At 43.2% G+C, this 22,397-nt stretch overlaps 1 protein-coding gene across 1 annotated transcript in view; it reads right to left on the reverse strand.

Annotated features, from left to right (window-relative positions):
* Positions 1 to 16,270, reverse strand: part of LOC115158367 (leucine-rich repeat-containing protein 7) — a 59,344-nt gene extending 43,074 nt beyond the window's left edge. Inside the window, exon 1 of the mRNA XM_029707212.1 lies at positions 15,851 to 16,270. Within this exon, the coding sequence (XP_029563072.1) occupies positions 15,851 to 15,875 (25 nt within the window). The 5' untranslated portion in view covers positions 15,876 to 16,270. The remainder of the gene's footprint in view (positions 1 to 15,850) is intronic.
* Between the last annotated feature and the right edge of the window lie 6,127 nt (positions 16,271 to 22,397).

Here is a 22,397-nt window from a genome sequence, read left to right on the forward strand (position 1 = left end):
TACTATGGTCAGGACGTGACATTGACGCCAACACATTGACAACAAATAAATATTGACATAGTAAAACAAATTAAAGTTAGAAAACTAAGTTGATGATTATTATTTAGTATAATGTTTTATAGCTTGTTATTAAAAAATATATTTTAAAATTATCTTATTAAATTATTTCACATAGTTTACATGTGATAATTCCACACAGAGGCACAGAGATTATTACAGACACCTCTGATGATCTGAAGTACCCAAAAGGGACACTAGATTACATACTTTATTATTTTCCTTGAAAGATACCAAAATTCTGGTAGTTTACTGGTAAACAGCGAAATGTTACAGTAATATACCCTCCCTTTGCAACCCCACTCAAAAAAACCTTAAAAGTACCCAGCAGGAGGAAACAACTTACTAGATGGCTTTAACAGTGGCGTCAGTTAAGAACAAATTATTTTTTTCAATGACAGCCTAGGAACAGTGGGTTAACTGCCTTGTTCAGGGGCAGAAGCACAGATTTTTACCTTGTCAGCTTGGGAATTTGATCTTGCAACCTTCCAGTTATTAGTCCAACGCTCTAACCACTAGGCTACCTGCCACCCCAAGTAGCCTGTACACCCATGAAGAGCATTTTGTGACTTGTTTCGATATTAGTCACCAAGAGTGATACGTTTTACCGTCACTAAAACGTATCATATTATTTAACGCAGTGAAGTGAACAACTGTGACAGGCATACAGTAATAAATTAAAACAGAGGAGCAATTCCCCTCTCAATGTGCACTATGACGCTAGAAAGGAGAGGCAGTCAGTTTATTGAAGTCATTAAAGTATATTACCCTCTCAATCAGTATATTTCCATTGAAAGGTCTAAATAAAACACATACTGTATATGGAGTAAAAAGACATATTATAGCAATTTATGTTGCTTAGTTACAGGAAAATGTCACACCCTGACCATAGAGAGCCCTTGGATTCTCTATAGTGGTTTAGGTCAGGGTGTGACTAAGGGGGTGTTCTAGAATGTGTATTTCTATGTTGGTGGTTTTGTATGGTTCCCAATTAGAGGCAGCTGGTAATCGTTGCCTCTAATTGGGGATCATATTTAAGTAGCTATTTTTCTCCACCTGTGTTTGTGGGATATTGTTTGTGTTTAGTTGCCTGTGTGCATGTCATGACTTCACGTTTTGTTGTTTCTTTATTGTTTTGTTTGTTTCACGGAGATTAAAATTATGTGGAACTATACTCACGCTGCGCCTTGGTCCACTCATTTCCAAGAATGTGACAGAAAATCTGTAGTTGATTAAATGGTACTAGCAATTGAAACCCCAACCGTATATTCAAACTGAATAATATAAAAACACATTTATGGTGCCTCTCATCTTGTACCTCACGGTGACACTATCAGCAGGAAGGATATTAGCTCAAGCTTATTGAGGTATCCTGTGTTAGATCTGTAATGCATTAGTTATACCCCACTGGTAAACCCCTCTATGGTAGAGCCAAACACAGGAAGCTTTATTTCCAGAGAACTTCTGATGACCTCAGCATTGGGTTAATGGAGATACGGATTTGGCCTGAATTCTGCATGGCACCCTCTTCAAGCCAACATTGGGGGTCCATTGGCAACTCAAAGCAGACACACTATAAGGTAATTTTGAGGATTCTGCCATTTGTCTTTAAGAGGTAGTGAGAGTGGCTGAATAGACATAGATTTGGAGACACTTTGCAACAGTTTCTGGTAATATGTTGTGGTTGAGGCAGCTGTCCAGGCAGGGGCAGGGTGTATGGGTAGATGATGGATGGGCTGCCCTTGGCGACAGGCCCCAGGAGCTCCCAGAGCGCCTGGCAGGGGTCCAGGGGAGTCAGGCCTGTCTGCCCTGCCTGGGTCCTCTCCTCTCTCTCTGCTACTAGAGAGAGGCCCATTAATCTCCTGCCAACGCCGTGGCCCATCATACAAACATCCCTCCCCTCACACTGTCACTCAGGTTTTGTGCTGCAGTCAGGCCTGATCCATTCCCATGGCAGTGCTTACGGGAGACACCGCCGCCACACCTAATCTCCTCACACCTGTCCACCAGGTTATCTCGTCCCTGCACTCCCACTGCAGGCCATTGAGACCAAAGTCTCCTGCCCATATGACTAACAATCAAGCCACTCTTCAGTTTAGGCCGGCTGCTCCCGTCTGTGAATAGAAAATCAACTGCAGTGTAGATACTGTACCAAACCAATTTGACAACTGACTCATATTGGCATCTATCAAGGTAAAGTTAATAGAGACTGAGAAGAGATAATGTAGGCACAATAGGTCCAAGTGTCTGCTTTGAGATTCAAATGGCGCCGGAGAAGAATGCAGATGTTTTACGTGCCCCCAAATGATTGTGTTTTTTGTTTGTTTCTTTGTGTTGTTTGTGATTTCTTTACTTATTTTGTACATAATGTTGCCGCTACTGTCTCTTATGACCGAAAATAACTTCTGGACATCAGGACTGCGATTACTCACCACGGACTGGCAGAGTACTTTTTCCTTTAACGAGACTGACGAGCCCGATGCAAACAATATACTGCTTTCTCAGGAACAGGCCCAGATCCCTGTGATTTGCATGAAGAGGAGGAGGAGAAAAAGGGGCCGGAGGGTGGGCTGCCTTCTGAGAATTCGTAGGCGATCAAATAAACCCCAACTTCCTTCCATTCTGCTAGCAAACGTGCAATCTTTGGACAATAAATTACTTACGCGGAAGATTAAACTACCAATGGGACATTCAAAACTGTAATATCTTATGCTTCACGGAGTCGTGGCTGAACGACGACACTATCAACATACAGCTGGCTAGTTATACGCTGCAGCAGCAATGTAGAACAGCGGCGTCTGGTAAGACAAGGGGCGGCGGACTATTTATTGTAAATAACACCTGGTGCACGATATCTAAGGAAGTCTCGAGCTATTGCTCGCCTGAGGTACAGTATCTCATGATTAGCTGTAGACCACACTATCTACCTAGAGCGTTTTCATCTGTATTTTTCATAGCTGTTTACATACCACCACAGTCAGAGGCTGGCACTAAGACAGCATTGAATGAGCTGTATTCCGGCATAAGCAAACAAGAAAACGCTCACCCAGAGGCGGCACTCCTAGTAGCCGGGGACTTTAATGCAGGGAAACCAAATGTATCAAATTTCTATCAGAATGTTAAATGTGCAACCAGAGGAAAAACAACTCTGGACCACCTTTACTCCACACACAGAGACGCATACAAAGCTCTTCCTCGACCTCCATTTGGCAAATCTGACCATAATTCTATCCTCCTGATTCCTGATTACAAGCAAAAATCAAAGCAGGAAGCACCAGTGACTAGATCAATAAAAAAGTGGTCAGATGAAGTAGATGCTAAGCTACAGGACTATTTTGCTAGCACAGACTGGAATATATATATATATATATATCCGATGGCATTGAGGAGTACACCACATCAGTCACTGGCTTCATCAATAAGTGCACCAATAACGTCGTCCCCACAGTGACCGTATGTACAGGGGGCACGACAAAAGGGCACGACAAAACCTATTCCCCCTCAGGAGAATGAAAAGATTTGGCAAAAGGTTCTACTGCTGCCCCATCGAGAGCATCCTGACTGGTTGCATCATTGTCTGGTATGGCAACTGCTCGGCCTCCGACCGCAAGGCACTACAGAGGGTAAAGCAAACGGCCCAGTACATCACTGGGGCCAAGCTTCCTGCCACCCAGGACTTCTATACAGGACGGTGTCAGAGGAAGGCCCTAAAAATTGTCAAAGACTGCAGCTACCCTAGTCATAGACCGTTCTCTCTGCTCTGCACGGCAAGCGGTACCGGAGCCCCAAGTCTAGGTCCAAGAGGCTTCTAAACAGCTTCTACCCCCAAGCCATAAGACTCCTGAACACCTAATCAAATGGCTACCCAGACTATTTGCATTACCCCCCCATCCCCCACTACTCCTCTCCCCCTCTTTTACACCGCTGCTACTCTCTGTTGTTATCATCTATGCATAGTCACTTTAATAACTCTATTTTCATGTACATATTACCTCAACTAACCGGTGCCCCCGCACATTGACTCTGTACCGGTACCCCCCTGTATATAGTCTCGCTATTGTTATTTTACTGCGGCTCTTTAATTACTTGTTACTTTTATTTCTTATTCTTATCCATATTTTTTTAAACTGCATTGTCAGTAAGGGGCTTGTAAGTAAGCATTTCACTGTAAGGTTGTTACGGCTTGGTAATCGTGGAGGAGGAATGAGGCGCAGGAAGCAGCGAACACAGGGTAGTGGTGTTTTTAATATACACTCACACAAAAAACAAATGTTCCCACACACAGGGGAGAAAATACATACGGCGTCAAACAACGTCGACACGAACATAAGCCGTCTGTCAAAGAAACAATCATTAATCCCGCACGAACAGGAGCGGGCCAGCTAAACTAAATAGCCCCTCTAATGGCTAATTGACCACAGGTGTCACAAAATAAAAAAAGGGAAAAGCAAAAGGGAATCGGTGGCAGCTAATAGGCCGGTGACGACGACCGCCGAGCGCCACCCGAGCAGGAGGGGGCGCCACCGTCGGTGGGAATCGTGACAAAGGTCTACACCTGTTGTATTTGGCGCATGTAACTAATAACATTTTATTTAATTTTTTATTTTATTTGAAGCCTATATTGTAACTGTTCTGATGTTGATGTTTTCTTCAGTTTGATTTCAGAGCTGCATATTGTTGCCCTGCAGAGTTCGTCTGCTAACTTGGTGTCTTGCTCCAGCAATGAATACACAAACTGGTAGAAAAAAAATGACTATAAAACAGCCCAATATGTGAGAGAAATACTGTTAGTAGGAATATATTTATTTGCAAAAAGAGATGGCTGACATTTTCAGCGTGGCAGATGGACTAATCAGTGAAATATGATGAATAGTATATGTAAGGAAGCACAGACAGCAGCTGCCCATGTCCATGGACAGATACCACAACAAAGAACACCTTTTCCACTGTGTTTACAGATCCAGTTGGGTCATCCAACATTCAAATCACTTGTCACTATTCTGCACCTAAATACCAGGAAAGTTTAGAGTCCTCTAAACTTCGGAACATCATTTAGACTTGTAAAATGTTGAAAATCTAGTAATTGATAAGCATTTGTTAAACCAACAGAAACACTCACAATTCATAATTCATTAACACACAAACATAAAAAGCATTTATGTTAATTGATGGAAGACACAAACAGGGTTATGGAGGCTTAACCAAGAGCCTCTTCACAACTACTACACTTTTTGTAAAAATATAATTGGCTGTTACGTCTGGAGCGCTACCTCCAGAGGTAGCACATGACCTCACCCGACAGTTGCCCCCCTTGAACCAGGGTAGTGTAAACAGAATTGTCTCACTGAACCAACACTCCTACAGCATATCTGGTAATAGCAGAGCAATATTTTTGAAACAGGTGAAATGTATAGACATTTTCAAAAATTTCTTGAAATTTAATTAACAGCCTTTTACAATCGCAGTAGCTGCCGGCTGCACTGAGTGACTTAAAACTATGGAATCCCATCCCCACCACCCAAAAAATGTCAAATGTAGATTATACAAATAGGCAGTGGCGGCCCGCCATTCAGGGCAGGTGTTTACCTTAAAAAATATATATATATTTTGGCATTAATACATGTCACATACCAGTTTGCAAAGAATGTAGAAAGATTCACTGAGTTAATAAAGCTGCATACAAGCAAGATCTTTTTTTTGCTTTCTTGAGAAAGGCAGCTCCAAAATGCAGGTGTTTCAGCCTAGCTCAAGCTTTCTGTGGTAGTGGGGCAGCCAGCTGAAAATACGGACCATAGGGGTTGGTAATGTTCTCTAGTTGCGCGTGATTGGCTCAGTGTTCTGTCACTCATGGGGACACTACGTCACCGCAAAATCTAAGGGTAGAGCTCAAAACATTCAAGCCCCTTGGGTGTTGCCATTAAGTTACATTAGAAATGCCCATACAAGAAGGTTCAAGGTCATTGGCCACAGATGAAATGACGTCAAATCACGTTATATCTTTCCTTTACTTCCAGTTCTCTGCTGCCAATGACTGGAATGAATTACCAAAATCTCTGAAGATGGAGTCTTATATCTCCCTCTCTGAAATTAAGCATCAGCTGTCAGGACAACTTACCAATCACCGTACCTGTACACAGCCAATCTGTAAATAGCACACCCAACTACCGCATCCCCATATTATTACTTACCCTCTTGCTCTTTTGCACCCCAGTATCTCTTGCACATCAATCACTCCAGTATGCTACATTTTAATTATTTTTGCCTCTATGGCCTATTTATTGCCTACCTCCCTACTCTTCTACATTTCCACACACTGTACATAGATTTTTCAATTTTTATTTTATTTTGTGTTATTGACTGTACATTTGTTTATGTGTAACTCTGTGTTGTTGTTTTTGTCACACTGCTTTACTTTATCTTGGCCAGGTCGCAGTTGTAAATGGGAACTTGTTCTCAACTGGCCTACCTGGTTAAATAAAGGTGAAATAAAATAAATAAATAAAAACATATCTACAGTAGCTTTGATTGGACAGATTATGTCAACATCATACTTTCAAATTCATAGCTAGCAAGCTAGCAGTCATCATCATGAATCAAGTCGACAATCTACTGGCAAATCCTTTTCAATCCTTGTCATATGAAGATAAATAATAAAGAGAAATTATAGATAAAACGTATCGGTGGTCATCAGCCATTGGACTTAAACATTACACAACAAGTTGGAAATCGCAAATTCTAAGTTTCCAAGTTTTCCAGCATGATATCTGCTCAAAACAACTGGAAACTCGGAATTGGGAAATCTCAGACTTAAGTGAGTCCAAGAAAACTGGGAACTCAGAAAACAAACTAGCATGGACTGGGAAAATATGTTTTGAACAGTCATCCAAATCGGAATTGCAAGTTGGGAACTTGGGCTTCTTTTTAGAGCTCCAACATGAAGATCACTGACGTCATCAGGATTCAACCTTGTTTTTTCCGAGTTCCCAGTTGTCTTGAAAGCACCATAAATCCAGAGAATGCCAGACTTTGATGACAAAGTTTGATGACAAAATTTGTCCACAAAGGACCCCCTAGCCACCATCCTGTTCAAGTGAGCACAGCACATCAAGGTGAGTCCAAAAATGTATTGTACGCTGTTGCATTAATTATGTAATATGCCAGGGAGATATGTATACTGTAGCTAAGAGAGCAATACTAAGTGTATGTTGTATAGTAAGCTGTTAGCAGCCCATGTGCCTCACCCTAATTATTTGGTCCCTTTTCCCCTCATAATTTCGCCTACTTATCTGACTTGGTGGTGCACATGTAGCCTACAGCCTGTTTTAGAGAAATGCAATAACTTAATATTGTAAGATCTTTCATTGTCTGCTTATATCCCCTCTTTATTTATCCTGTTGCTTCTGAATTGGTGTACAGGGAGAATACTGTAAGAATGGCCCATGTTCTGAATTCTGTTGCTGTACATTTCAAAAGTGCTGAACAAATAGCTATATTGACTGAATGTCTTAAAATTACGGATTGCATCTTATCTGCTCGTAGTCCCCTTATGCCATAGTTTGTACATCTCAATTGTCAGTAGAAACCATATTTGTTTAAGCAAGTCAGCCATATCAGTTTAGATTTTTTAAAAGGTGTAGCAGTGGTAAGGTGTTGGGACTACAGTTGGGACTCTGCTGTTGGGACAGCTTTATGTAGGCCCTAACAGTTTGTGGGCACCGTTTGTCACTGTTATAGTGAAATTAATGTATTGTTTAGTGTTGTGTTGTGTAGTGGCTTTGCTGACATGCATCTAAAACATTTTTTTTTTTGCCACACCAAGATGTATATGCTAAAATGTTTTTTAATTTGTAACATTGTGTGATTTCATAGGTGGCCCCACAGATCCCATAAGGGTGTGGGGGAAATTGTTATCCTGGGGCCCTGTCAAGACTCCTACCGAAGGTGGCTCCCCCTCCTGCTCGGGTGGCGCTCGGCAGTCGTCTTCACCGGCCTACTAGCTGCCACTGATTCGTTTTTGTTTTCCCCCCTTTTCGTTATTTGTTGCACCTGTTCTTAGTTGGGCTAATTAGCTGGCTTTATTAGCCATTAGGCCTGCCTGCTCTGTGTGCGGGATTATTTTTCCATTGTATGCTGTGCGTGATTACACGCGGTTTGTTGCACATTTTTCAGTGGTGCGCATGCTGTGTTTAGTCCCGTGTGTTTGGGGCACTTTGCTTTGTAGTGCGCTCTGTGCGCCGTTTGGGTTGGCTGTCGTTTGGTTTGGAAGCCTATTAAAGCCAATACACCGAATCGCTGTTTTCCTGCATTTGATTCCTCATCTACCAACACCCACGCCTTACAGGCCCATGGTTTTTCCTGATCTGGTAGTAGGCTAACCTAACCAACTCTGGACCCTAGTTGTAGCGTATGACAGTAATAAATCAGCTGTTAAAAACGGTTTTATATGGGCTATGATGGGACCAGATTATTTTTCTAATCAAGTCAAATGGTAAAAAGCAAAAACTCCTGGAAAAACTCCTGGCCCTAAGGAGGATGAAAACATTAAAACCCTTTACACAAACAAAGAGACAACAACTGCGACTGGACAACAAACCTAACAGGGCTGAGCTCACTGTATGCAGGGTTGCATTGTGTAGGCCTTTGCATCTGTAATTAAAAAGATACTCAAACAGTATGTCATCACTTTTGTGTTGATTGATTCATTCCAGTCAATACTTTTTTATTAAAAAGACCAAGGTAGCCTAGCCACTCGAAGTTTGAATATAAACCAAGTTCGATCAAATTCACAATTTCTCTGAACACAAATAAATGGGCCTATTTTCAGACTATAAATACATAGCATAGGCTACAAAAACATGATGTTATGTTTCCCCTGGCCAGGCCAAGATGGGATCAGAGCGCATGGGCTTCTCTAGGCTACCTACAGCTGTGATTGTTATCAGTAGGCTACAGTTGATCAGACTGAAACACAGACTAATTGTGCACGTTGAGAAATCATGGTGGCGTGTATGGGCTTCCATATAAAACAGCCTATCGCAGGGAATTCACCTATACCCACATTTTCAGCCGCAGTTAGCTTATAGCACATGCAATGATTTGCATGATATAGATCAAAATTAAACAATGTTGTAAGGTAGGCCTACTGTACTTATATCTTCGTATGAGAGAGTTAATCATACATTTTTGATAGGCTAACGTTACTTGATGTAATGAGTGTAGCCTACAGACGCGTAACTAAACCATTTAACTGTCTGCACATGCTTGTGAATTGTTGTATTATTCAAGATTATACAACAGGTGGTTCTAGTCCTGAATGCTGATTGGTTAAAACCGCATTCCGGTGTCTATTCCACAAGTTACCACCGGCTAAATCTATGATGTTAAAATGCCTATTTACTCTGTTCCATCTGACTTCGCAATCCACTGTCTCATTAGCCCAGCCAGACAAATTATAAAAGCTCCACTATAAAAAGCATCTAGACATTATCTCACATTTCTTTAAGACTAACATTTCGTTTTCAACAGAGATTTGTATAAATCCTGCTGTCTGTCTCTCCGACATTTGCAACATTGTTTCAATATTCAAATTCGATCTCTTGGCCTCCCGAGTGGTGCAGTGGTCTAAAGCACTACATCGCAGTTGCTAGCTGTGCCACTAGAGATCCTCTGTCGCAGCCGGCCGCGACCGGGAGACCCATGCACAATTGGCCCAACGTTGTCCGGATTAGGGGAGGGTTTGGCCGGCAGGGATGTCCTCGTCCCATTGTGCTCTAGCGACTCTGACAAATTGGTGTGGCTGGCTTCCGGGTTAAGCGGGCATTGTGTCAAGAAGCAGTGCAGCTTGGTTGGGTCGTGTTTCGGAGAACGCATGGCTACCGACCTTCGTCTCTCCCGAGTCCGTATGGGAATTGCAGTGATGAGACAAGACTGTAACTACCAATTGGATACCATGAAATTGGGGAGAAAAAGGGTTAAAAGTAAAAAAATATATATAATAATAATTATGTCCATCTCAATCTAATAGTAATGAACTAGTCGGGACGAGACAGACAGACAGGCAGGCAGCGTTTCTCAGCCAGTCGAAATCATGAATTAGCTGGCATCATTTTTATGGATATATACAAAGAAAAGTCAATTGAAAAAGGTCAAAAGAAACAAAGTGCAGCAAGTTTGCTGTCTTTCCTGCTTCAGTTTGTAGTGATTGTGTTAGCTGTGTTGTTAGCTAGCTCCTCTGAACAACAGTGTCCTGACGAGAGAGCACATTTTCTATGCCAGGCGAAATCACGCCTCATTAGCTCATTGCTATGGATGTATCCAAATAAATGTCACTAGAAAACACTTTAAACAAATGCAAATGCAGCTACTGTTGTTATTCTGAGTGCACTGTTTGACGTGACCGTAAGTTAGCCGTAGTTGGCTAGCTAGCAAGCAGGGGATAAGAACGTTGCCAGCCAGTATGGCAATGGAACATTTAGAACGAATGACTGGGTCGCGTCCATAGATACGGAACAAAAAGACTGAACGACTGGGTCGCGCCTCTGGCAACAGAACCAATAGAACAAATAACCAGCCGGCTTGGGTAGCAACCCTAGACTTGTGTCGGGACTATATCTAGTGGAAGGATGAAATAGTATGAATAAATTAATCAAAATAAGGTTTTTAATGAAAATATGTCAATCGTTATTTGAATATGTTGGTAACTCGTTGTATAAAAGTGAAACTAAAGTGAAACCATTCTTCTAAAACGTTGCCCTATTGAATAATGCAACCAAACCATATTACACTTAAGTGATAATGCGGTTCGTCTCAGGCCTAACAACACCCGTGCCAATATATCCTCCAAACACCGGCTTCTCAGGCATTAACACTTAATATGGTTTGGTTGCATTATTCAATAGGGCAACGTGTTAGAAGAACGGCTGACCAAGAGGGTCGGATCGCCAGCCACAAAGAAAGGTAAGACAAGGATGTAATGTGAATTGAAAAGTAGAATTCTCTTTCGCCACACTGCTCCTCTCCTTCATATCTCGTAGTGGGAACAGGGCCCAAATTGAGATAATTAGATTATTTCTGTTATTTATGCAATAGTTTTAAGAGCACTAAACGGGCAAATGTGTAAACATCAATGAGTTAATTAGAATGTTGCACTAAAAACTCAAGGTAGAGATATTTTCATGTGGAAGACCTATTGTCAACTTTGAATGGCTAGCTAACTTCAACGGTACAGCCTGTAGCAGTTAGCTGCTGCCTCTTTTCTGGTGACGTGACTAACTGGCAGGTTGGGCTTTCATCAGCCCCTTCAAAGGCACAAAATGTAAACAGTAGCTGCTTACTAATGAGACTGGAAGACAGCTTTCATCCATAAGCAAAAAATATGAACCAAATGAAAAATTAAACACCTCAACCCTTACACACACTCTTCACATTTTGCTGCCTTAAAATTAAAGGGATACAACTTTTTTCCCCTATTGATCTACACAACCTACTCCACATTTTCAAAGTGAAATAAAACATTTCCAAGTCAATACAAATGTAAATGAAGATGTCTTGATTGCGTGTCTTCATACACCGGAGTTGATCCTTTGTGGGAGCACCTTTGATTAAGATTAGATTAACATCACTTTATTGGTCAATTACACAAAGGTCCAACCACAATTCTACTTCCGCTTTTAACCCAACCCCTAAGAAAGACACACATCAGTGGAGACTCCTCAGAGGAGGAAGGGGAGGACCATCCTCCACAGTGAATTTCATAAAAATGTTAATTGTAAAACATTAAAAAGTTATATTTTTTAGATAAAACTATACTAAATATAATCATGTCACCAAAGAACTAATTAAAACACACTATTTTGCAAATAACGTCTACAGTAGCCTGAACAGCACTCTGTAGGGCAGCACCATGGTGTAGCCGGAAGACAGCTAGCTTCCGTCCTCCTCTGGGTACATTGACTTCAATACAAAACCTAGGAGGCTCATGGTTTTCACCCCCTTCCATAGATTTACACAGTAATTATGACAACTTCCGGAGGACGTCCTCCAGCCTATCAGACCTCCAACCAATCAAAGGAATCTAGTACTGAAAGCATACGCGTCAGCTAGCTAGCACTGCAGTGCATACACTGTGGTGAGTAGTTGACTCAAAGAGAGAGAAAGACAATAGTTGAACAGTTTTCAACAATATAGAGAGAGAGAGAGATGTCATTTTTTTCACTTTCAGTTTCATTTAATTAGCTAGCAAATGCAGCTATGACTTAAAAACACAAGGTAAGCTTTTGTTATTACAAAATTATTGCCACCGGTGCCCACCGGCGTAAGTGCTTACTGACTGCACACTAACGTTATCGCATGATTGTAGCGGGTTTACTAACGCGTTAGTTCTATTAGCTATGATGACTATGACGTTACTTTAGCTAATATGGTGACAATGATGTAGGCTGTGTGTAGTGGTTTAGCTTGGAAAGTTTTTTTCACCTGGTCATATACAGCTGATGTGTTGTGCATTGAAGTCCACAAGCGAAGGGAAGAGGTTAGACTTAGAGAGCGCATAGATGTGAGAAGGAATGCAACGTGGCTGCTATGAAAGTGAACTGTGTTTACGCATGATCAGGGGTGTATTCATTCTGCCGATTCTGTTTAAAAACGTTTCTTAAACGGAAGCAAACGGAACAAAACAGGGATAAACATGCCTGAATTTGTTCAATAGAAACTCTTGTTTGCAACTGTTGGACTAATGATTACACCCTATATCAGCTCAATGCAGGCAAGAATGTGCAAGGCGGTATTGAATGTCACTGACTGTCCAAATCGGTTTCTCGACCTGTGTGCACCTACGTTGAAAACTTTAATTCATAGACTAGATTGTAGCAACCTCATGATGGGTATAGGGAAAATTAGAGTATCATGTAGTAGCCTAAACCTATCGCTGTTACATTGAATTGGGTGAATGGAAAATGAATGAGAGTCATCCAATATGCTGTAATAGAAATAAGGCCATGCTATTGAAATAAAAATCTTCCTCCCTCGCATTAAAACGGCACTAACCGCCACTGACACACATACAAGGTTTTTGGAGAGGTGCGGGGGGCTCCGACACTGGGCGCCCAGGAGCTATTGTTGTTTGGGGGTAAGTGCCTTGCTCAAGGGCACAACAGCAGGCAATGGCATCTAGGATTTGATACCAGAAACCCCCCAGTTGCCAGCTCAATTCCCGCCAGATGTTTCCCGTCGGACCCGGGATTCAAACTGGCAACCCTCTGGTGACTGGCTCCCCACTCGAACTGCTAGGCTACCTGCCACCCTAGCAGCCATTACAGCTGTGAATAATTTTAAATAAGATTCTACCAACTTTGCTCTATAAATTATAAACAATAAATGTATCCTTTTTAGATTTAATTTTTAACGTAGCAAAATGTAAAGAGTGCGTGAACGGTGTGTAGACTTTCACTAGGCACTATATGCAAAAAGGAAGCCGTCAACTCCAAATCAAATCAAATGTTATTTGTCACATGCGCCGAATAAAACAGGAAATAAGGCCATGCTCATGAAATGCTTACTTACAAGCCCTTAACCAACAATGCAGTTCAAGCAATATAAGTGTCCAGATTAGTGTCCCGCTCCTTGAAAGCAGCAGGTCTAGCTTTTAACTCGGTGCAGATGTTGCCTGTAATCAATGGTTTCAGGTTGGGATAAGTACGTATGGTTACTGTGGGGACGATGTCGTCGATGCACTTATTGATGAAGCAGGTGACTGAGTTGGTGTACTCCTCAATGCTAATGGGTGAATCCTGGAACATATTCCAGTCTGTGCTAGCAAAACAGTCCTGTAGCGTAGCATCCGCATCATCTGACCACTTCCGTAATGAGCCAGTCACTTTTACTTCCTGCTTTTGTTTTTGCTTGTAAGTAGCAATCAGGAGGATATAATTATGGTCAGATTTGCCAAATGGAGGGCAAGGTTGAGCTTTGTATTCGTCTCTGTGTGAGGAGTAAGAGTTTTTTTCCCCTCTTGTTGCACATGTGACATGCTGGTAGAAATGAGGTAAAACGTATTTTAGTTTGACTGCATTAAAGTCCCCGGCCACTAGGAGCGACGCTTCTGGATGAGCATTTTCTTGTTTGCTTTTGGCCTTATGCAGCTCTTTGAGTGCGGTCTTAGTGCCAGCATTGGTTTGTGGTGAATACTATAGATGAAAACTCTCTTGGTAGATAGTGTGGTCTACAGCTTATCGTGAGGTACTCTACCACAGGCGTGCAACACCTTGAGACTTCTATAATATTAGACATTGCGCACCAGCTGTTACTGACAAATAGAAACACACCCCTACCCCTCGTCTTACCAAAAGTAGCTGCTCTTTCCTGACGATGCACGGAAAACCCAGCCAGCTCTATATTATCCGTGTCGTCGTTCAGCCACAACTCGGTGAAACATAAGATATTATAGTTTTAATGTCCGGTTGGTAGGATAGTCTCGATCGTAGATCAGACAGTTTATTTTCCAGTGCTCGTTGAGCAATAGAATTGATGGCAAAAGGGGTTTACCCACTCTCCGAAGAATTCTCTCAGTCTTTTCTTCACACGAATGACAGGGATTTGGGCCCGGTCTCGGGGAAGCAGTATATCCTTTGCGTCTGACTCATTAAAGTACTCAGTTCGGACTCAGTTCGAGGTGAGTAATCGCTGTTCTGATGTTCAGAAGCTCTTTTTGGTCATAAGAGACGGTAGCAGCACCATTATGTACAAAATAAGTTACAAACAATGCAAAAAAGATGGGCAAAAGAACACAGACAATGGACAGAGGAACTCTGCCTTGAAGGCCAGCATCCTGGAGTTGCCTCTTCACTGTTGACGTTAAGACTGTTGTTTTGCGGGTACTATTTAATGAAGCTGCCGGTTGAGGACTTGTGAGGCGTCTGTTTCTCAAACTAGACACTCTAATGTACTTGTCCTTTTGCTCAGTTGTGCACGGGGGCCTCCCACTCCTCTTTCTATTCTGGTTAGAGCCAGTTTGCTATGTTCTGTGAAGGGAGTAGTACACAGCGTTGTATGAGATCTTCAGTTCTTGGCAATTTCTCGCATGGAACAGCCTTCATTTCTCAGAACATGAATAGACGAGTTTCGAATTTCAGAAGAAAGTTCTTTGTTTCTTTGTTTTGAGCCTGTAATCGGACCCACAAATGCTGATGCTCCAGATACTCAACTAGTCTAAAGAAGGCCAGTTTTATTGCTTCTTTAATTAGGACAACATATGTTAGCTGTGCTAACATAATTTCAAACAGGTTTTCTAATGATCAATTAGCTTTTTAAAATTATAAACTTGGATTAGCTAACACAACGTGCCATTGGACCACAGGAGTGATGGTTGCTGATAATGGGCCTCTGTATGCCTATGTAGATATTCCATAAAAAAATCAGCCGTTTCCTGCTACAATAGTCATTTACAACATTAGCAATGTCTACACTGTATTTCTAATCAATTTGATGTTATTTTAATGGACAAAAAATGTGTTTTTCTTTCAAAAACAAGGACATTTCTAAGTGACCCCAAACTTTTGAACGGTAGTGTATGCAATTATAATATCAATAGAACCAAGTCTTTATGCAGAACTCACAGCTAGCCTATATGTGAAATGTGAACATAATCTTCATAAAACATAAGAATCTTGCAATTGGTAACAGTAATCAACTGAGTGAGGTGCAATATTTTGTTATTATATCATTTGCTCACTACATTAAATGCAGTTTCTTATTGATGACATGGCTTTACAGTATTAACAATAAAATGCACACTTACGTTGTAGATGTGAGTAATTGTCCATTGGGTTGTTCTATAGAATTTATTTCAATCCAATTGTAATTCCAAAACCGGGCAGTAGCCTTCTGTGACAGGTATGTGCAGAGGTGAGTAGACTATTCAAGGAGCACCAACCCATGGTGCGGTTTTCCTTTCAGTGGCAAGGAATAAATGGGTCTCTTTCAAGACAAAACAAATGAGCATCCACATGCTGACCATAACACGTTAGACTGTAAGCACATCATAAAATAGTATTCCTATTCTAATAGCAGATTTCAGGTGATAATAGGATATTGATCAAGATGCTGCGGGTATGCGCTTTTTATCACTGTAAACCGATAGATGAACACCCAGCCATTGCTCCCCATACTTTTATCAAAGGGTTCAAATTCATAATGCTTATCTTCTTTATGCATACAATCCCGTTTACCGAGGTGCACAAACACGGCAAAAAGACACGCGATTATGCCGGGTTTGATAGATTACGCTCATTGGGTGATTCCGTTATCGAATTTCGAGGCAGGTACCGATTAGGTCCTCTGCCCTCCACGAAAAATGCGATGTCCTTCTCGGTGAGGGAACTCGAAGACTTCTCACGAATGAAATTAAATGAGCGTTTCCTCCTCTCGCATCGATACGAGAGAGGAGGAGGCAGAAGAAGGGAGGTAGAGGGAGAAAATGAGGACTAGATGAAGATGGAACGAACGGGGACGCAAAAGGAGTGGTCTGTGTGCATGCGAGCGCGTGAATAAAGTGCGCGGCAGGGAAACAACTGAGATAAGATAAGACCAGAATACACCGTTCATAAAACTAGAAACTACACTCCTGTCTGACCACTGCTCCACCGCCACTCTAGAATTACACAAGAGCCTGCCCAATGATGTGTGTATAACCCTTCCATGCCTGTGTTAACCAACAGTGTAGCCCACTTTCAATGAAATAAAAGTCCAATATTGAGGTTTAATACAGTATTTTTTCAGCCTACTATTGCATGTTGCTTTCATCATTCCTCTTCCAGACAGACATTTGGCCAAGCAATCTCAGCGCTCTCTATAGCAGACACACAGAGGAATGGTGAGAGCACAGATCACATTGGGCTTTGGAAAAGCTACTGCATCAGTAAAGAAAACTGGATTGAGGAGGGCTTGTAACCTGTTGTTATACTTAGCTGCTTTAGTCTTAATATTTTTTTGATGCTTTACAGTATTCATTATGCTCTATGTATTAGGGACCCCTGAGAAAAAACGTAAATGTTTTAAGAGGGCATAGTTTACATTGCACTGAGCTCAGAACTCAAGGAAAACACACAAAACAACAGCTTTGTTAGGATTCTAACTGACAGCTCAAACTACAGTGCCAAATTCCTCATTGAATGATGTCTGTAAACCAGCTCTTGAGAGATGACTAAATCTCCTATGACTTTTCATTAGATATCCCTCCATACATTGAAGGACAATTATTGGAATTTTTCCATACCATGGCCAGCCAGCCAGTAGGCCACAGTCTATGGGATAAAGTGCTGGAATGGGGATAGAGACGAGGAGTTACTAAATGGATTACACACTCAGATTGATATTGGAATGTTTCAGGCTGTATGGGATGTGGTCCAGTAATAGTAGCATATCCAGTCTGGTCCATAATTATTGTCACCCTTGGTTCCCGTGGCTGTGCCCTTCCCCGTTCACGCCTTAGATAGTCCACCATTAGGGTCTGGGTTAATTAGGGAGGTCACCGCTCCTCTGGGCATGGTGATGCAGAATTAGTCTCTTCCTTATTGACTCTCCTGCGTTTCCCGTGGTGCTGGGCCTACCCTAGTTAGCTTGTCATAACCCCACTGTTTCTTGGCCACAGAGGGCTCTCATGGGGTGGTCGCGAGAGTGCTCAGGTAGGTGTTTAGGGGTTTCCGTTGGTGCTACTACGGTGGAGAGTCCAGACCAGGTCTCCACCGTGCGCATTCCCCCTGAATATGCCGATTTGGCTCTCGCCTTCTCCAAAAAGAAGGCGATTCAATTACCACCCCATCGACGGGGCGATTGTGCGATAGACAAGATTTTCAGGGACCTGCACGGGCAGGGTGTAGTGGTGTATATTGACCGGGAGCTGTTGGCTGTCATCAAGGCCTTGAAGGCGTGGAGACATTGGCTTGAGGGGCCTAGACACCCTTTTCTCATCTGGACTAACCACCGCAATCTGGAGTACATCCAGGCAGCGAGGAGACTGAACCCTCGCCAGGCAAGGTGGGCCATGTTTTTCACCCGTTTTGTGTTTACCCTTTCCTACACACCAGACTCCCAGAACGTGAAGGCAGACGCATTGTCCCGGCTGTATGACACAGAGGAGCGGCCCATGGATCCCACTCCCATACTCCCGGCCTCCTGCCTGGTGGTGCCGGTAGTGTGGGAGCTGGACACAGACATTGAGCAGGCATTACGTGCAGAGCCCGCTCCCGTCCAGTGTCCCGCTGGGCGTCTGTATGACCCGTCTGCTCTTCGTGACCGGTTGATTTATTGGGCCCACACGTCACCCTCCTCTGGTCATCCTGGGATCGGTCGGACAGTGCGCTGTTTGAGCGGGAGGTACTGGTGGCCTACCTTGGCTAAGGATGTGAGGGTTTATGTTTCCTCCTGCTCGGTGTGCGCCCAGTGTAAGGCTCCTAGGCACCTGCCCAGAGGTAAGCTACACCCCTTACCCGTTCCACAGCGGCCTTGGTCGCACCTGTCGGTGGATTTTCTGACTGATCTTCCACCCTCACAGGGTAACACTGCGATCCAGGTCCTTGTGGATCGTTTCTCTAAGTTCTGTCATCTCCTCTCTCTGCCCGGTCTCCATACGGCCCTACAGACTGCGGAGGCCTTGTTTACACACATCTTCCGGCACTACGGGGTGCCTGAGGATATAGTGTCTGATTGGGGTCCCCGGTTCACATCTAGGGTCTGGAAGGTGTTCATGGAACGTCTGGGGGTCTCGATCAGCCTTACTTCAGGGTTTCACCCCGAGAGTAATGGGCAGGTGGAGAGAGTGAACCAGGATGTGGGAAGGTTTCTGCGGTCCTATTGCCAGGACCGGCCGGGGGAGTGGGCGGCATTCGTGTCCTGGGCCGAGATGGCAGAGAACTCACTTCGCCACTCCTCCACTAACCTCTCTCCCTTCCAGTGCGTACTGGAGTACCAGCCGGTTCTGGCGCCTTGGCATCAGAGTCAGACCGAGGTTCCTGCGGTAGACAAATGGTTCAGGCGCGCGGAGGAGACATGGGAAGCTGTCCGTGTTCACCTTCAGCAGGCCGTGACGTGCCAAAAGGTGAACGCAGATCGCCACCGCAGTGAGGCCCCGGTGTTCGCACCGGGGGACCGGGTCTAGCTCTCGACCCGAAACCTGCCCCTCCGCCTGCCCTGCCGGAAGCTGGGTCCGCGGTTTGTGGGGCCATTTAAAGTCCTGAGGAGAGTGAACGAGGTTTGTTATAGGTCACAGCTTCCACCCGATTACTGTATTAACCCCTCGTTCCATGTGTCTCTCCTCAGGCCGGTGGTGGCTGGCCCGCTCCAGGAGTCTGAGGTGCGGGAGGTTCCTCCGCCCCCTCTAGACATCGGGGGGGCCCCGGCGTACTCCGTTCGCTCCATACTGGATTCGAGGCACCGTGCGAGGGGCCTTCAGTATCTCGTGGAGTGGGAGGGCTACGGTCCGGAGGAGAGGTGCTGGGTTCCGGTCGAGGATGTGTTCGACCCTTCAATGCTGCAGGAGTTCCACCGTCTTTGCCCGGATCGCCCTGTGCCTCACCCTTCGGGTCGTCCCCGAGGCCGGTGTCGACGCGCGGGGGGGGGGGGGGGGGGGGGTACTGTCACAAGGGTCCAACAAGGTCCCTCTCCTTGTTCGGGCGGCATTCGGCGGTCAAAGTCACCGACCTTCTAGCCATCGCTGATCCACTTTTCATTTTCCATTGGTTTTGTCTTGTCTTCCAGCCCACCTGGTTCCAATTCCATCAATTACATGTTATGTATTTAACCCTCTGTTCCCCCTCATGTCCTTGTCAGTAATTGTTTCTTGTAGTGCTTATGCACGGTATGCTGGTATTTACCGGGTTTTGTTTGACCCATTTATTTGTATTGTTCTGTTTACGGTGGTTTATGGATATTAAACGACACCGTTGTAAATCAGTTGTCACTCTCCTGCACCTGCACCTGACTTCTCTGCCGCCAGTACGCACCTCGCTACACTGAGAAGGTGAGTCCAGGTGAAAGCTATTGTCCCTTATTGATGTCACTTGTGAAATCCACTTCAATCAGTGTAGATGAAGGGGTGGAGACGGGTTAAAGAAGAATTTTCAAAGCCTTGAGACAATTGAGACATGGATTGTGTATGTGTACCATTCAGAGGGTGAATGGGCAAGACAAAATATTTAAGTGCCTTTGAACAGGGTATGGTAGTAGGTGCCAGCAGTTTGTGTCAAGAACTGCAACACTCCTAGGTTGTTCACGCTCAACAATTTCCTGTGTGTATCAAGAATGGTCCACCACCCAAAGGTCATTCAGACAACTTGACACAACTGTGGGAAGCATTGGAGTCCACATTGGCCAGCATCCCTGTGGAATGCTTTCGACACCTTGTAGAGTTAATTGAGGCTGTTCTGATGGCAAAAAGGGGAGGGGGGGGTTGCAACTCAATATTAGGAAGGTCTTCTTAATGTCTTGTACAATCAGTGTATATTTCTATTCTATGAGTTTGAATAATACAATGAAATTGTCCAAATTATGATAATGTACTTTTAGTGTAAGATCTGTTTGAAAAGACCGCCTGAACCTTCAGTTTGTTTGGCTGGGTGGGGTTTTTGGACCACCTGGTGACATCCAAATTCTTGCTGGAGAAATTGCATTTTGCTAAGAAGCTATTTTAGTTTCTTTTTGACCATTTCAATTGAAAACAATCACAGTAAGGTACTTAATTGATACCCAGAAATTATTTTATATTGAGATTAAAACAGCTGCATTGGACCTTTAACAAGGGCCCCAGGACCTATGGAAGCAAAATAGCCCCATAACATCAAAGATCCTCCCCCATATTTTACCGTAGGTATGAGGTACTTTTCCGCATGTGCTTCTGTTTTCCAATGCCAAACCCACCACTGGTGTGCGTGGCCGAAGCGTTCTATTTTCATGTCATCTGACCATGGCACCGGTTCCAGTCCAAGTGCCAATGCCGTTTAGCAAACTCCAGGCAGTGCAATAGTCAGATGATCATAGCACCGATGGTCATCAATATATGGATGATTTCCATAACCCAGCTCTTGAGAGATGACTAAATCGCCTATGACTTTTCATTAGATCTCCCTCCATACATTGAAGGACAATGATTGGAATTTTTCCATACAATGGCCAGTCAGCCTGTAGGCCACATATATAGGATAAAGCACTGGAATTGGGACAGAGGCATAAAGTTACTAAACTGATTACAGATGGATGGTTGAATGTTTCAAACTATATGGATCAAGTCCAGTAATAGTAGGCTAGATTATACAATATATTAGGCTATTATTGGCTTCTAAATATTAGGCATCTAAATTGCTGCATGAATACCCTTTTACCTTCAGACAGGCAACATTTACTTTGGCTATGGTGTAAATACAGTCATTCCCAAATGAAGGAGAATGCTTGCGACGGGTGTGTATTGTTGTGTTGTCATCACATGCACTGCACAACATAATAAAAGGCAATTATACACCTTCATACACCAGAGAGTGTAACGATCGGCGTCTGGTGACGAGGAAGCGGACCAAAACGCAGCTGGGAGCGAACACATGTTTATTCTTACACACTAGAATTAAACATGTACACAAAATCAAGAAAAAACCTGCCAATACGTTACGTGCTCAAATAACGAGACAACAACCCACAAACATCGTGGGGGGAAAAGGAACTTAAATATGATTCCCCAATCAGAGGCAACTAGCGACAGCTGTCTCTGATTGGGAATCGACATAACCCAACATAGAAATACGCCCCAAAGCAAGGCTATACCAAAACATAGAAAATAAACTATAGAAATGCCACACCCTGACCAAAATAGAAGAGTTCACCTGGTCAGGGCGTGACAGAGAGACTATAATCCAACCCACAGCAGCTATATGATGTTTCAACAACTAACTATACATTTCCGTTTTATGATAAAAATACATACTGTCAAAACATGTCTATTGAAAGACGGGACTCATTTGCACACTCTCTTGATTAAATGTATGTAGAGTAAAATGTCTGAACACATTATAAAACTCAGACTCTTGTAGAGGTATTGTGAAGTATTTTAGTGTTGCATGCAGATATTACATCCTTCTTTCCTTGGTTACTATGGAGACATTGTGACAAGAATCCCTGTAATCCAAGGGCAAATAATAATAATAATACATTTTCATTAAAGTTATCTCAAAGCTCTACTGAGGGGGAAAAAATAGCATTATATACAATAAAAACAACATACATTTACAATCAAGGCAGTTAAAGAGTAATAGTGGGCTAAGTGCTAATTACATTTTAGATTGGGACTAGGACTATGAAAAAGA

This window comes from Salmo trutta, chromosome 22, assembly GCF_901001165.1.
Source record: "Salmo trutta chromosome 22, fSalTru1.1, whole genome shotgun sequence".
NCBI lineage: Eukaryota > Metazoa > Chordata > Actinopteri > Salmoniformes > Salmonidae > Salmo > Salmo trutta.